Source organism: Arachis hypogaea, chromosome 4 (assembly GCF_003086295.3).
Source record: "Arachis hypogaea cultivar Tifrunner chromosome 4, arahy.Tifrunner.gnm2.J5K5, whole genome shotgun sequence".
In the NCBI taxonomy this organism is placed as follows: Eukaryota; Viridiplantae; Streptophyta; class Magnoliopsida; order Fabales; family Fabaceae; genus Arachis; species Arachis hypogaea.
The window spans coordinates 122001961-122013801 of NC_092039.1; the positions used below are offsets into that span (position 1 = coordinate 122001961).

The 11841-nt window shown below is 33.0% G+C and overlaps 1 protein-coding gene across 4 annotated transcripts; it reads left to right on the forward strand.

Annotated features, from left to right (window-relative positions):
* Window positions 1-7850: 7850 nt before the first annotated feature.
* LOC112797729 (serine/threonine-protein kinase PBL36) lies at window positions 7851-11728 on the forward strand. 4 transcript variants are annotated; one of them, XM_025840809.3, is made up of 7 exons: window positions 7924-8189; window positions 8478-8690; window positions 9151-9485; window positions 9570-9705; window positions 9917-10056; window positions 10157-10280; window positions 10760-11728. In XM_025840809.3, exons 2-7 carry the CDS (start codon window positions 8492-8494, stop codon window positions 11266-11268), a joined length of 1443 nt encoding a protein of 480 aa, XP_025696594.1. In that variant the 5' UTR covers window positions 7924-8189; window positions 8478-8491; the 3' UTR covers window positions 11269-11728. The 4 variants fall into 4 exon arrangements, with proteins under 4 accessions (XP_072090023.1, XP_025696595.1, XP_025696594.1 ...); XM_072233923.1 differs by having other exon boundaries at window positions 7969-8189; window positions 9920-10056; XM_072233922.1 differs by having other exon boundaries at window positions 7851-8690.
* The last annotated feature ends 113 nt before the right edge of the window (window positions 11729-11841 follow it).

The following is an 11841-nucleotide window of genomic DNA, read 5'->3' on the forward strand; positions in this document are numbered from 1 at the left end:
CTATAAAATAAATGATGAGAGATTACATTTTACTCTCTAAAGTGAAATTCAAAATTTAGAAGATCTAAATCCTATTTAAAATTAGTTAGGAAAACTATGTGTAATGCTAAAATAATTTTGATTTATTTTTAAGATTACACAAATGTAAATAATTTTTTTATTATATATAAATTAGTTAGAACATTATTACCAACAAAATTTGTTTAATTATAGGATTATAAATTTGTTAATACTTTTTAAAATTTTAATATTTAATTAAAAAAGATTACAGTGTACTATCGGTAATTGGTGGATCAATACACCTCAAAGTCTTCATCACTAGATCGTGAAACACACACAAAGACAAAGCCATAAACGCATCTTAATCCGCTAAAAGCCATTACCTTCTCAACTTTACTCCTTGTTATTACAGAGAGTTAGAGTTTAATTTTGATGCATTGACTTTGTAGGATGTTTTATATAGTTGTATAATTATATTTATTGTTTTAAATGATCGTTTACAGATTAATGTAAAAGATAGTTATTTTTATTGATATATTACGTAATAATTACACATATAAAATTATTTTATATTAACAGTGTATCAAAATTAAATTTTAAGAATTAACTATTAATTTTGTATTCAAAAGATTCAGACACTAACTGAAAAAAATTTAAAAGTTGTTATCGATATATAAAAAATTTGTTAAAAAATATTAATTGAGTAAATGACCACTTATCAATTGAGTTACTTGGAGTTAAAATTAAACACTCAGTTAATAATTATTATAATTACTTAAGTTAACTCGTACTTTTAAGTTTTATAATTTTGGAAACACCCGATTTCAATTAAAAAAATATTAATTTCCCTTTCTAAATTTCTCATCTCTTTTTCTTTGTCATCATCATCCACCAATTTTTTCTTCTTCGTTTCTAATCTCCTCAAATATGTAGTTCGAATTCACAATTTAAGAAAAAAAAATTGAAAAAATCAATACCCACAAAATTATAGTTATCAAATTCAAATTGGACCAATGGATTCAATCAAAAAATCAGTATACTAGTTATCAAACCCAAATTGATCATACAAAAAGCATGACTATGGTTCAAACTTGGACATTCCCAAATTTGAGCACAAGTCATCAATTAGGCTAGTGTTTCCTTTGTTAAATAATATACTAATAATTTTATATATATACTAAAAAACAATATCTTTTATTTACTAAACACTTATCATCCTAAAAAATTAATAATTATATCATATTAAAATAATTATATTATAAAATATTGTTTTTATTCTTCAATAATAATATTGTATTTATTTATTTTTATAATTTAATTTTAATACATTGATATTATAAAATATTTTACATAATTATTTTATTATATTTCTTCTTTTAAATAATTATTTATATAATTAATATATAAGATAATTATTTGTATTGATGTAGTATTATTAATATACTTATAAGGACATATATTTTAAATATTAACTTTAATTTTAATTTATTTTTATAATTTTATTATTTTATTTAATTATGACCGAATTAACCAAGTAAATCAGTAACTCATCGATTAAACTAATGATTTAATAATTCAATCATATGATCGAATTAATTATTGGTTCGATTCTGATAACTATGCATAAAATGCAATAACCTATTTGTAAAGGCTATCCAAATTACCTAGGAGCTTGCCTAACAAAATCAACTCCTAACCCTAACTTTTTTACGAAATTAATCTCATTAGTATGAATTTTATCAAAAACATAAATGCATCTTATAGAAGTATCTACTAGAATTGGAAATTTGGAATAACCGAAGAAGACAGTATTGGAGAAAAATGAGAAGAAGTGAGGGATGAAAGAATTGCAAAGGGTGTCGAATCAGAGAAGAAGATATGTAAAAATAATATTAAATAAAAAAAGTGAAACTCACGTTCAGTTATTTTTATGTGAAGTTGATATTTAAAAATCGTTAGATAATTTGATAATTTAATTAAATTATTATTTAATAATTCTCAACTATTAATTTCACATAAAAATAATTATACATGAATTTTTATTAAATAAAAAAATTTATTTAATTTTTTAAAATACTGACAAAAATTCACCATCTCAATAGAAGTATCACTTACGGATTATTGTAGTATTTTTAAGGATAGAACAATAGCTAACCTTTTTTGGGTTTTCTTTTTATCATTGGTTATTTAATATGTTTTTTATGCGATTATATTAAATGTATATAAAATTAGTTATTAATATAAAATATATATTATAAATAAATTGAATAATATATATCTTTATATATAAATATACAGTAGCTAATTTTAAAATTATATATGATCTTATCTAAACACGTAATCCATCAATCGGTCCAAAACTAGTGGAAAATTACAGATGCAAGAGAATTTTTCAGCATTCCTGAAAATAAAGTGGAAAAAGAAACAATATTTTTGAAGTGTATAATGATGTCATCATAGGTGTTGGCATTGCATGATGCACGAAGGAGATTATTTTCAGAGAAGCTTCCGAGCACTTTATGGTGTGTCTGGGAGGGTGGTGTGTGGTGTGGGGTGTGTGGAATGGCAGAGCTTCTTTCAAAAATTTCCTTTTCCTAGTTGCTTATTGGAAGGGATAAATGGTAGTGATAAAGATATTGTGCAAACTGCAAACATAACTGTCAACCAAATAGAGTAGGAGAATGAAAATGTTAGTGGTATATTAAAATTATTCACTAAAATAAAATAGTATATATATTTTTATTTTAATATATATTTTATATTAATAATTAATTTTAGTGATTAATTTTAAGTATAAATACTATTGCTTCAACTATGTTATGAGATTTCAACTCTGTAAACTTTGGGAAAAAATTATGGTAAGATTCAGGGTACATATGGCTTTTTGGTGGGTTAACATCTCTGCTTCCATTAGAATTTAGAAACACTAGGGCTATATTTTAGATTGTTAAATTATACAGTAGAATTAAATTTGAGAGAGCAGTTTAAACTTTAAACAAATAATGAAATTTAGTTTATATATATACCGTCCTAATTGGATTAATAAATATGACCACTTTGATGAATATAATATTTTTTTATGAATATAAATTTTTTTTTCTTTTTGTAAAACAATACAATGAAATTTAGTATTATTTAAGTGATAATTTAAAGGATAAAATAGGTTGATAAACCAAATTTATTATAATATTACATGAAAGTTTTAAATCAAATGAGATTACGTGTATGTTCTTGTGCATAACTGTATAAATCGAATTAATTTGATTCAAATTATATGGTGCATTAAAACTTTATATAAATCAAATTAATTGAATTCGAACTAGTCCTAAATAAAATTAACATGATTCTAATTATATGGTGCATTACTAAATTAGATTTAGTATGTAGTTACCTATATATATAGAGAGAGAGCTTAATTAATTCGATTTATTCTAATACTAATGTATATAAATACATGCTAAACGTGAATTCTTCATTATAGTTGGACTCACAATGGCTAGCGATGATAGTTTTTTTAATTTTGATGCACTATAGAGAGTCGATTAAGAAGAAACATGATCTGGAATAAAATTTACTGATAAGGATCCGCTGAGTGTTTTTCTCAAATCTTTTATGAGTTTCACCGAGTTTCAGAATACTATAATCTAAAAATTGGGACTACATTGTGTGAAATGGGAGGAGAAGTTATTCTATAGAATTCCGATTTTCGTGTTGTGTGATGGTGTGAAGTACGATTCCTTCGTCATAGACAGTGACGAAGATTTGCAAGTTCGATTCCATTATCATTGTTAGTTTTTCGAGCTGAAGACCCCTGAGCTATTGGCCAAGCTTGTAGATGTGGTTTATAGTTCAGAAGATTCAAACCAAAATCTTTAATCTTCAGCAATGCCAGCCACTTCTAATTCAATGCCTCTTGGTGCCTCATCATTTGTGCCTGTGATTGCACCTAAGGCAGTTTTGGTTGCATATCTGTCATTCGCAGCTGATCTAAACTGCAATTGTGACAAAAAAATAGGTGATAATTGACCTTTCAATGAGCTTGCAATTGCAATGGTTGGTACTCCTGTTATGATCCCAGTTTTCGGAGCAGGTGGAGCACCGGATGGTGTCGAGGATGTACTACGGGATGATGATGATGATGATGTGGAACCCGCCACAATTATTGATGATAGTGATGATGACATAGTGAGGAGTATTCCAGCTGGCATTGGTGGAGCATCTAGTTCAGAAACTCAGTAGTACTCACACATTTTCAACTTTGGACTTGGATGCCATGACATGACAGGGGTTACCAGGGGTACCTTCTGGATTTGGGTTCAGAAATATACAAGATACAGGAGCTCTAGCTGAGTTCCAAGTTGGTCAGCAGTTACAGGATAAAGAGGAGGTTGTCTTAAGTGTGAAGACTTATAGCATATCCCGTGGGATTGAGTACAAAGTGTTGGAATTTGATCATCGCAAGTACCATGGGAAGTGTAAGGAGTTTGACAACGGGTGCACTTGATTGATTCGGATTAGTCTTCACCATCGCAGATGTGTTTGGGTGGTAAAACGGTACAATGGATTTCATACTTGTCTGGCCACATCGATATCTAGTAATCACAGGATACTTGATTATCATGTGATATCGGCTTTCATACTGCCCATACTTAGAGTTGATGTTGCCGTATAGATCAAGGTACTGCAGAATGCGACAGAGGCACATTTTGGTTTTAGAATGACTTACAGGAGAGTTTGGTTGGCTAAGCATAAGGCCGTTGCATAGATTTATAGAGACTGAAAAGAGTCACATAATGAGTTGCTGCGATGGGTACCGGGTGTGCAGATCACGATGCCAGGTAGTGTTGCAGTGTTAGAACGAGTCCTGTGCGAGTTGGTGGGCAAGTTGATGAGTCATCATCTTATTTTCATCAACTTTTTTGGACATTTCCACCGTGTATCGAGGCATTTCGGCATTGTAAGCCATTGGTTGGTGTTGATGAGACCCACTTGTACGAAAAGTACGAGGATACACTGCTTGTTGCGATTGCTCAGGACGACAATTCCAACATCATTTCTGTAGCATTTGCACTTGTGGAGGGTGAGAATGCAGAGTTGTGGTTATTCTTTCTATCTCACCTTCAGATGCATGTGACACCTCTGCCGGGTATTCTAGTCATATCGGATAGGTAAAACGGGATCAAGGCTACTTTGAGGCTCCTGATGGCGGTTGGGTTCCACCAAGTGCATACCAGGCATTTTGTATCCGACACATAGCGGTAAACTTTGCCTTGAGTTTTAAGGACAAAGATGCACGGAAGTTTCTAGTAAATGCTGCTTACGTCAAGACTGAGGTTGAGTTTGACTACTTGTTTGACATTCTCTAATCTGAAGATCCTACAATGTGTGATTAGGCTAACAGGATTGATTATGCACAGAAGACTCAACATCAAGATGAAGGTCGGAGATTTGGGCATATGACTACTAATATCTCCGAGTGTGTAAACTTAATACTAAAGGGTGTAAGAAACCTTCCAATTTGTTCGTTGGTGAAGTCCACTTATGGAAGATTGGACGAACTATTTGTTCGCAAGAAAAAAGAGGCAGAGCCACAGTTAGGAGCCAGGCAGCATTTTAATCAGCATCTGATGAGGGCAATAGAGGCTAATATGAAGGCCTCCGAATATTTCACGGTGACTTTGTACGACAAGGATAATTCTGAGTTTACTATGGCCGAGACAACTCCGACTGAGAGCTTCTCACTTGGCTCTTACAGAGCTTCTCCCTCTTACTGAGAGCTTCTCACTGCCAAGCCCCCGATAGTATTTCACCTAGGCTAATGTATGTCTGCCTCTCGTGTACCGCCTCATCGCTGCTGAGAACCTTGACAAAATAATCACCAAACCCTCCACCATCATCCTTGTCACCTCCATAACCAGACTTTATACCATCACCATAACAATCTACACCAACATTTCCTACACCACCTGAACCGCCCTCACCTCCTCCATAACCCCCACCCATCCTTCCATCGTGTCTGCCATTAGGGCCCCTGCCACCTCCTCCATACTCACCACCCAACCCACTAGCATCTCCACCATCATGTCCTCCGCCACCTCATCCATACCCACCACCCATCGCAGCAACATCTCTACTTTTGTGTCCTCTTCTACCACATTCATCTCCACCGTCATCATCGCCATTACCTCCAGCATCATCTCTACACATCATCGTCACCATCACTATCGTTGTCCCCACCATCCTCATCATCATTTCTGCCTCTCCTTCCACGTCGACCAACACCCCTCCCTCTCTGTTGGCCATGACCCCTGGCTCCACTGCAGCTTCGGACCCTGTCCTCCAATACATTAATCGCATCGTCGAGCCACTTCTATTCACGCTGACTCGAACGTGTCCCAACATGACGCTTTCGCTCAACACGGCATCTGTTTAGGACATCAGATACCTGATCTACATCAGAAATCAGTCTTGAACCTCTCTGCATCGTCTCAGCCGGAATTGCAACTGCCCTAGGATCACGGCGTGTGTTTGGTTTATCAACGTGTTTTAACCTAATTTAAATATGTTCCTGTAAAAAAAATCATCAGGAATTATACAAAGACAGAAAATTAACTATATATTTTAGGCAACATGTGGCCGTCTGTGCAGTAGTGAATAAGATAAAAAAAAATTAAATAATATCCACTGCTAGAATCCAAATAAATCAATGGGATTAAAAGTAATTTAGATCAAGCTAATACAAACAAAATTATATAATCTCCTTTGTTTTATTCTTCCTCTGATCCTCTGTGCTACCATTTTTGTCAAGTTTACCTTTTTTATTACTATTTTTGTCAACTAGCTTATATAATTTTGTTTACACTTGCTCCCACATGCCCTTTAACCCTTTCTCTGTTTTATTCCATACATAAGCTTCCAACTTGATTTGATCATGTCTTTTTTCATTAACATTAATTTAATATAAACTGTATTGTGTGTGTATATAGTTTATATACTATAATATATTGTGACGATAAATATTTTATTTATTATGAGGTGTCTCAATCTTTACATGCCCATATTATATATATAATGATAGATAACGAGAAAATATGTGAAAATAAAACAGGCATACATAACTTATTGAAGGTCTATTAGGCACCCTGAAAATAATTGATTCCATTTTCTTTTTTCCTTGTGGAATTGGCTCATAAAAGATTCCAAAAGTTAGGCACTACCCCATTTTGCTAATGGCTAATGACTCATTAGTCCAATCCCATTATATGAAAAAAAGAAGAAGAGTAATTAGTCATTTTAGATTAAATAAAGTGTGGAATAAATCATTGAGAATAACGTGGCATGTTATCAATTAATGATAGTGGTAGTATTGCTAAGTCCTACATTAGCACACACCAAAAACATAAATATTTTAAAAAACCTAAAAGAGGAGAGATAAGAAGATTTTGCATGAAAAAAAAAAAAGCCCAACTATGCACACTCATGTATAAATAGCATACAGCATAGTTTATTAATTATTTATTAATTTCTTTTAATGATTGGAGTTATTTTTAATAGAAAAATAGAGTTTTTTGTTTGAAGATCACAAAATAGAGTTTTAAATATTATTCAACCAAATATTTATAGGTCTTGTTTATAGAATTCTTTTATTTTGAAACGGTGATTTTGTAATTAATGTTAAAGGTTGAGTTCTGATTAAATTATATATTTAAAAAAAGTTGTTATTGAATCAAATATCCATATCTATATAATTTTTAAACTAACAAATAAATAGGTCAAATATATTCTTCCTAATGTGATAGTATATTTTACAATATAATTAATACAAATTAAATGCTATATTAATAAATTTTGGGTGGGAACAAGAAATAAAAAAAAAACATTATCTATGAAATAATGATTCATCATTCATGGTGCAAAAATGATGAGGTCAAACAATTGAGAGAAAAAGGAGATGTTGTAACTTGCAAGTGCTCATCTCATAATAATTAATAAAAGAAAGAAAGCAAATGGCTGTCACTTTCTCTTTCCTGCCCGCCCTGCCCGGATACACACTCTCACATTCCAAGCCTGCCCGGCCGGCCCGTTGTTGAAAAAAAAAAAAAAATTTCTCCCTTTCACATGCAAGTTTTCAGTTTTCCACTCCCTCTCTCCTCCACCTACAGCCCCTCTAGACTCAATTTCACAACTGGGTTGGTTTGATGTCTTTTTTGTTATCTGTTTTCCTTTTCTTTTTAGTTATTTAGCACTGTACTTATGTTGTTGATCCTTGTTATCATTGAATACTAGGTTCTTGTTCCTTGTTTTTTTATGTTTCATATGTTGTTGATGGTGAAGAAGCTGTATTTTTAAGAAAAGACTTCAATTATTGTAGCTAAGGTCGCTTAAGGACTCTTTTCTTTTCTTAATGTAAATATATATTTTTTTCTTATTGAATTTTGAAGCTTTAAGGACTTTTGAGTAATCAAAATAATTGGTAGGAATTTGAGGGAAGATGGGGTTTGAGAATAATGCAATTAAAGCAGGGAGTTTAGATGTTGAAAAGTCAAAGGGAGGGAAGAAGAAGAAGAAGAAGAATAGAGATGGTGATGAGAGTGGATGTTGCCTTAGATTGAGTTTCATTGGAAGTTGCATACCTTCAAGATCAAAGGTTGATAACTCCATAAGTGGCACCACTACTAGTGCTCATAGTTGTAAGTTTTTTCATTTTGTTAGTATATTTTTTATGTATGTCTCACTTCTTTGGCTTCATGATATTTTTCTATTTGGTATCAAAATTTAAGTGAAGGAAAAATAAATTTTGGTTGTCTTTACTTTTTGGTTCTGTTCATCCTTTTGTATCTTTGAGCTGCTAACTTTTGTGATAATTTAAGGATCATAGTTTTTTATTTCTGAGTTGTGACATTGAGAGATCATTATTGAATCATATAGATTAAAGAAAGTTAAACCATGGATGTCAATTTCGGTATGAGAATTTTAGAACGACTTAAACATGTGTTCTAATTCCATGATCAGATTGCTTAAATAGATACATATCAGATTCATATCATGTACTAGTTTTTATTAATCCTTTAAAATCCCAAGTGTTTAGGTGGTAATACCATGAAACAATGAATGAATTGAAGGTTTTTCTAATTTATTTTCAATAAGTAGATAAAGCATCTGCATATGAGAGAAGCAAGAGGGAAGCAAGTGCTGCACCAGAGTCCTCAACAACAACTAGTAATGCTGGAAGTGTCCCTTCGACTCCAAAGTTCAGCGAGGAGTTGAAGGTTTCTCCTCGGTTGCGAAAATTCACCTTCAATGAGCTTAAGTTGGCAACTAGGAACTTCAAACCGGAGAGTCTTCTCGGCGAGGGAGGGTTCGGTTGTGTCTTCAAGGGTTGGATTGAGGAGAATGGAACTGCACCTGTGAGACCGGGGACCGGTCTTACTGTTGCGGTCAAGACCCTTAACCATGATGGACTTCAGGGTCACAAAGAGTGGCTTGTAAGAAACTTATTCAAGGATTTTCCTTTTAATTCTGTGATTGCTTTTTGTTAACATTCTCGGTGTCTTTCTTCTTCTTTCCAGGCTGAATTAAACATTCTTGGTGATCTTGTCCATCCTAATCTTGTAAAATTGATTGGTTTCTGCATTGAAGATGACCAAAGATTATTGGTTTATGAGTTTATGCCCCGAGGAAGCTTAGAGAACCACCTCTTTAGAAGTACGATACGAACTTATTTTCATCTCTATTGATGTGTTCACCACTGCTTATTTATATCTGCAATCTCAAGTCACAAATATTATATCACAATTTAACACACACCTAATGTAAATGTTGGTTGAAAACAGTTTTTTTCTTGCACTATGTTCTTATAAATATGTATGCATGAGGAAGTTTAATTGTTTTCTGGTAACAACCATGAATTATGCAGAAGGGTCTATGCCTCTTCCTTGGTCTATCAGAATGAAAATTGCACTTGGTGCTGCAAAAGGTCTTGCTTTTCTCCATGAAGAAGCTCAGAGGCCTGTAATCTATCGCGATTTTAAGACATCTAACATACTATTAGATGCGGTATGCGAGTTATTAACAAACAAGGCATTTTCTTTTAAGCTAGTTTGCTATTCAGTATTCATATTCTTAATGTAAAATCACAAATCAAAATTGGTTTTAGGAATACAATGCAAAGCTCTCTGATTTTGGACTCGCCAAAGATGGTCCCGAAGGGGAGAAGACACACATATCTACAAGAGTTATGGGAACATATGGCTATGCAGCTCCTGAGTATGTGATGACGGGTGAGTTCGAACCTTATCAATAGCAATTGGAACTGTCATAAATCTAAGCTTTTCATTAATGTTAAATATCCCAGCTTGGTTTATGCCAGCCTAATTTTTCTGTTTCATTTATTAACATGTTTCATTGATTACTCGGTGAGCCAAGTTATAATGTAGCAATTAAAAGAACTGTTGTCAGATATATCCAAAGTAAAACTTAGAATGAATCCTGTTAAAGGATATAGTATTATGTGCTATGAATCTGTTACTGAAGATGGGTTATTGACACTTCTGTAGATATTCAAACTTAATTTCTGTTACTTTAAAATACTCTGCATCTCAAACAAAATTTTGAAGGGGCTTGAATATGGATTCTATTTCTATACTTAGATTGTTTATATTATCCTAACATCCTTTGAGTTCTAAGCTTTGTACTACAAAGTTTTTATCTTTTTCACTTTGAGTTTTAATTCTGACATGAAACTACCTATTTTGATCAGGACATTTGACGACGAAAAGTGATGTCTATAGTTTCGGAGTAGTGCTACTGGAAATGCTCACCGGCCGGCGATCTATTGATAAGAATAGACCAAATGGGGAGCACAACCTTGTGGAGTGGGCAAGACCTTTTATCTTAGACCGAAGAATGTTCTATCGGATAATCGACCATCGCCTTGAAGGCCACTTCTCCATTAAAGGTGCACAAAAAGCAGTCCAGCTAGCAGCTCAGTGCCTTACCCGCGATCCGAAATCCAGACCTATGATGAGTGAAGTTGTTCAAGCTCTAAAGCCTGTACAAAACCTCAAGGACATGGCCATTGCGTCTCGCCACTTCCAGTTCATTCGAGTTGATCGAACCATGTCTATGCCGAATCCTAAAAACGGCATGCAAACACAAGTAGGATCTTTCTCAAGGAAGGGTCAACCTGTAAGGACCTTGTCAAGTCCAAGAGGTCCTCCTGGTTCTCCATTTCACCATTATAGCAAGTCTCCCAAACCTAATGGATGAGAATCACAAATCTCACACTATCCTTAGTTTGCTTCTCTGTTCATTCACAAAAGCTTATGGATCCAAGAGTAACTAAATTAGTCCCTTGCTTTCTGTGTATACCAACCTTCTCACTTTAGAGGAGCCGAATCCTAAGATAGTTTATTCCATTATGGTGGGGACTTGGTTTCACAATTTGAGGAAAAAGAACAGAATATACTACAGCTTTTATGTGTGGAATTTGTTTTACCTTTTTCCACCTTGTTATAGTTTATTAGGATTCCTTCCTTTCATAATGTAACTTTGTATAAAAAAATGGTGGTGGTGATAACTCATGTTATTCATAGATGTTTACATACTCATTGGTCATTATACTTTTTAGTAAATAACTTATTAATGTAACTTATGTTCCATACTTGTACCAGAAACATGGTAGAGTTTCACTGAATTAGAGGTGCTGAAGATTCCTTCTTTGTTTCAATTTATTTTTGGGTCCAGAATCTATTATTTTCCTGTCTATATAAAGTAATAAACTTGTTAGTATTATTACATGGTTATGCTCAACTCAAACTTTTATTTGAGAAAAATTTAATA